The sequence below is a fragment of the Citrus sinensis genome, chromosome 3 (assembly GCF_022201045.2).
Source record: "Citrus sinensis cultivar Valencia sweet orange chromosome 3, DVS_A1.0, whole genome shotgun sequence".
NCBI lineage: Eukaryota > Viridiplantae > Streptophyta > Magnoliopsida > Sapindales > Rutaceae > Citrus > Citrus sinensis.
This window is the reverse complement of record NC_068558.1, coordinates 43583945-43587805: the sequence shown is the minus strand read 5'-3', so window position 1 is coordinate 43587805 and position 3861 is coordinate 43583945. Positions and strand designations below refer to the sequence as shown.

Below are 3861 nucleotides of genomic sequence, written 5' to 3'. Positions count from 1 at the left end.
GGAGTTGTTTTCAATGATGTCACCCAATTATAGGGTAGGGTATTTTCTCCACCAATGAAATTTCATAAAACAATTTGTGGCGCTAATTTAATATGTCCCAAAGCTGCCACTCCATGCCTCCACCACGCATGCTATCGTACGCGCCCCCTTCCCCAATATAAGTTCCAGAACATTCTGAAGGACCTCACCTCACTCACACTTACCCAATAAAGCAACCATTGCTACAAATAGAAAATTATTAAAAAAATAAAACCAATGGGGGGTTGAATATCTAGAACTTTCGAAACCATTATTTTAATAAACCCATTATTGCTATTTAAGCAAGTTTTAACTCTTCCGCTGCTTCAATTTTTTACACGAGCATGACCTCATGTCTTGCATCCGCGTTCTTTCTTTAACGGCTTAAACGACCTTCACAAACAAAAATTTAAAGCAGAGCAAGAAGAAAAGTAAAAATATCAAGTGCCACTTTGTCTTTTTATCAACTTTCTTTTTGACCTTTTTTGTTTTTCCTTAACCATGGGCATCAATTTGAGTTTCCATAAGTTAATCATACAATTCACCTGTTGATTCAATTGTTCTCTTCTTATACACACACACACACACACACACACACATAAGTCTTCTCCGACTGCTCCGTTTTTCTTTTTTCGCTTCTTCGTTTATAAACGATCAGAATCTTTCATTAGGCTAAATGAATCCGTATTACATGATAAAAGAAGAGCAGCCGGGTGGGATTCCATCGGAATCCGGAGCCGATGAGGCAGCAGTAATGACGATGATGATGGCGGCGCCGCAGCCGATGGAAGGTCTGCATGACACAGGGCCGCCGCCGTTTCTGACGAAGACATATGAAATGGTGGATGACCCAAATACAAATGAAGTAGTTTCTTGGAGCAGGGGAGGTGTTAGCTTTGTTGTTTGGGACCCTCATGCTTTCTCCACTTCTCTTCTTCCTAGACACTTCAAGCACAGTAATTTCTCTAGCTTTGTCAGGCAGCTTAACACTTACGTAAGTAATGCTATCCTCAATCCCTGTTAGTCTATTAATTATTATCAAATGACCCTGGAAATGGCTTCTTCGGCTTTACTCTCAATCAGAATTTCTGAATGAAACCAAAAGAATGGACTTTGTTTTGTTTTATTTTTATTTATTTATTTATTCCTAAATCATCTTCCAATCATTCTTGTTGGGTTTGTAATCTTTTGAAATGCGCAAGCATGTGCAAGCGTGTTGGACTGTCTAGAAGCCATCCAAGTGGATTCATTTTTATTTAATAAATTATATAGACTGATGGTTCTTAGAGCTTCTGGAAACTCACATGAAATCTTTTTATTTCCAATCAGTAGAAAGTTCGCTAACGCCTTTCCATTTTTTTATTTTTTTTTCTCACTTTTGTTAACTAAATTTACTGGAGAATCAGTGCTCGGAATTTTTACAATTATTGTCCCTTTTTTCTGACTGTGGGGCCTTGCTTCATTTCGTTTGCTGGGCACGGAATTTTTTTCCCCCTAATTTTCTGCCGTCATCAAGTGCATGAATGTTTAATTAAGAATTACTCTGCGAGACGATGTTTAATCAAAGAATTAACTCTTTATGAAATGAATGGATACGGAAGATTTACACGTTCATAAAGTTTCTCTGTTCTGGCAGTGGATGCTTAGTTAAAATTTTGCTTTTGTTGCAGGGCTTTAGAAAGATCGATCCAGACAGATGGGAATTTTCCAATGAAGGGTTTCTGAGGGGAGAGAGGCATCTTTTGAAGAACATCAAGAGGAGAAAGGCGCCATCGCAGCCTCTGCCTCCGCCACAAGCTCTTGGGCCTTGTGTTGAACTGGGCCGATTTGGACTAGACGGGGAATTTGAGCGTCTGATTCGCGACAAACAATTTCTGATGATGGAATTAGTGAAGCTTAGACAGCAGCAGCAAAATACTAGAGCCTATCTTCAAGCCATGGAACTTAGACTAGAAGGCACGGAAAAGAAGCAGCAACAAATGATGTCTTTCTTGGCTAGAGCAATGCAAAATCCTGCCTTTCTGCAGCAGCTAGTACAACAAAAGGAGAAAAGAAAGGAGCTAGAGGAAGCCATGACTAAGAAAAGAAGAAGGCCGATTGATCAAGGACCTATTGGAGCTGGTGTTGCCGGATCAAGTGATTTTGGTGAGGGAATGAGCTCCGTTAAAGCTGAACCTTTGGAATACGGTGATTACGGATTTGAAATGTCAGAGCTGGAAGCGCTTGCATTGGAAATGCAAGGATATGGTAGGACAAGAAGTGAACAAGAAGGACCACAAGAGCTAGAGCCTCCAGAAAGTGGCGCTAGAGAACTTGATGAAGGATTTTGGGAAGAGTTACTGAATGAGAGGTTCGAAGGAGAATTAGATATGCCTGGTAGCGAAGTGGGTGATGATGAAGATGTCACTGTATTGATTGATCGTTTTGGTTATCTGGGTTCAAGTCCAAAGCAATAGCAGAGCAGTTTTACCATCAGCATTCGGCATCAGTTCATTGCATGGATGATTATCTCCTTCTGGTAGCAGGCTCTTGCGTACCGGCTGTTTGTATCTCCTCTTCTACTATTTGCATCTCTTGAAATGCCATTAGGCCATAATTTTCACCTTGATTTCTTGATACTGACAGGACAGAAGAGCACTGTATCACTGGAAAGTGTTTTGTTACTGGTTTTTCTAACCCTGTATTATTCTATTTACTAGTCCCTGTTTCAATTTCGTACGGCCTTTTTCCGTTAATTTGTTCTCTATCTTGGTTAATTAGGTCGAAGCAGTGCCCGGAAGAATTTGTGGTAGTCTCTATCATGATGTATCTCAAGGTTTTTTTTTTTTTTTGGGTTCTTTTTTTGGGTTTCACAACATGAAGTCAACTGTTCTGTGCGTTTTGTATTTAATACATCGATAACTTTGTGCTGGCTCTTGAAATTTTCTTTTGGCCTCAAATGAGTGTAGATTGTTCTGAAGCTGTTGAAATGGACAAAGATGTAGCTGCCTTTTCCTGGAACCACAATGTACATGTTGCTACTGGAACCAAGAATCATTCGTAGACAGTTGGGGTCGGTCCAATACATTTATTTTTGCATTTGTCTTTATGATCTTTTTTTCTGAGAATTGATAGAACATGTTGTTGGTGACAAATATCATGATACTACTACAATGTAGATTTTTTCATCTGGGCAATTTCGTTCTCACTGGTCCTTTTAATCTTCATCGGCTTCCATATGGTAACCCTTTTAACTCTTTCAATCTTCACCATAACGAAACGAATTAGTTTGTCTACTGGTATATATATACACAGGTATGTTACTATCAATCTTTTGGAGCAATGCAAGATGAAAAATGCGGCAATAGACGCCTCTTTAAATACAATAGATGCGTCCACGTTGAGGAAATGGACAAGTGCAGCTGTAGCTCCCAAGTTCTGGAGTCACGAATAGATGGTGTACTGGACAAAATGTTCAATTGCTAGTTAACTATGTGGGTTCTGTATTGATTCTATTTTTTATTTTTCTTGTTCTGAGAAACAATAAAACAAGTGGACCAAAAAAATTCTGTTGCTGCATCTTAAATGATATGTAGGTTCTTTTTATGTTAATTTGCCTCTCATTATATACATGGCAAACCCTAAGTTATATTTTATGTAATTTACACTATTTACATGAACATAATGTGAATCTCACACCACACATTATTTATGTGAGTGGTTGTTAGTAACATGAAATGTAACTTAAGAGGGATCCTATATACATAATATCAATCTAAAATAAAAAGAATTAGCAATTTATGTGTTGTTCCACAGAGACACGGTTAAACATGAAAATATAATAAGATATTAGTGATAAGAGAT

The 3861-nt window shown here is 38.4% G+C and overlaps 1 protein-coding gene across 5 annotated transcripts; it reads left to right on the top strand.

Moving 5' to 3' along the window:
* The first annotated feature begins 343 nt into the window (after positions 1–343).
* On the top strand, positions 344–3609 carry LOC102620280 (heat stress transcription factor A-7a). 5 transcript variants are annotated; one of them, XR_008053142.1, is made up of 5 exons: positions 344–1012; positions 1689–2833; positions 2967–3070; positions 3177–3238; positions 3313–3609. XR_008053142.1 is itself a non-coding variant. In XM_052437152.1 (2 exons), the coding sequence occupies exons 1-2, from the start codon at positions 695–697 to the stop codon at positions 2472–2474; spliced, it is 1104 nt and encodes a 367-aa protein (XP_052293112.1). In that variant the 5' UTR covers positions 344–694; the 3' UTR covers positions 2475–3609. The 5 variants fall into 5 exon arrangements, 1 of the variants encoding a protein (XP_052293112.1); XR_008053141.1 differs by having other exon boundaries at positions 3177–3609; XR_008053143.1 differs by having other exon boundaries at positions 2967–3238.
* Positions 3610–3861: the final 252 nt, after the last annotated feature.

Coding starts and splice junctions, on each gene's coding strand:
- LOC102620280 (XM_052437152.1), top strand. CDS start 695: ATGAATCCGTATTACATGATAAAAGAAGAGCAGCCGGGTGGGATTCCA. Junction 1,013..1,688: donor TCAGGCAGCTTAACACTTAC/GTAAGTAATGCT, acceptor CTTTTGTTGCAG/GGCTTTAGAAAGATCGATCC.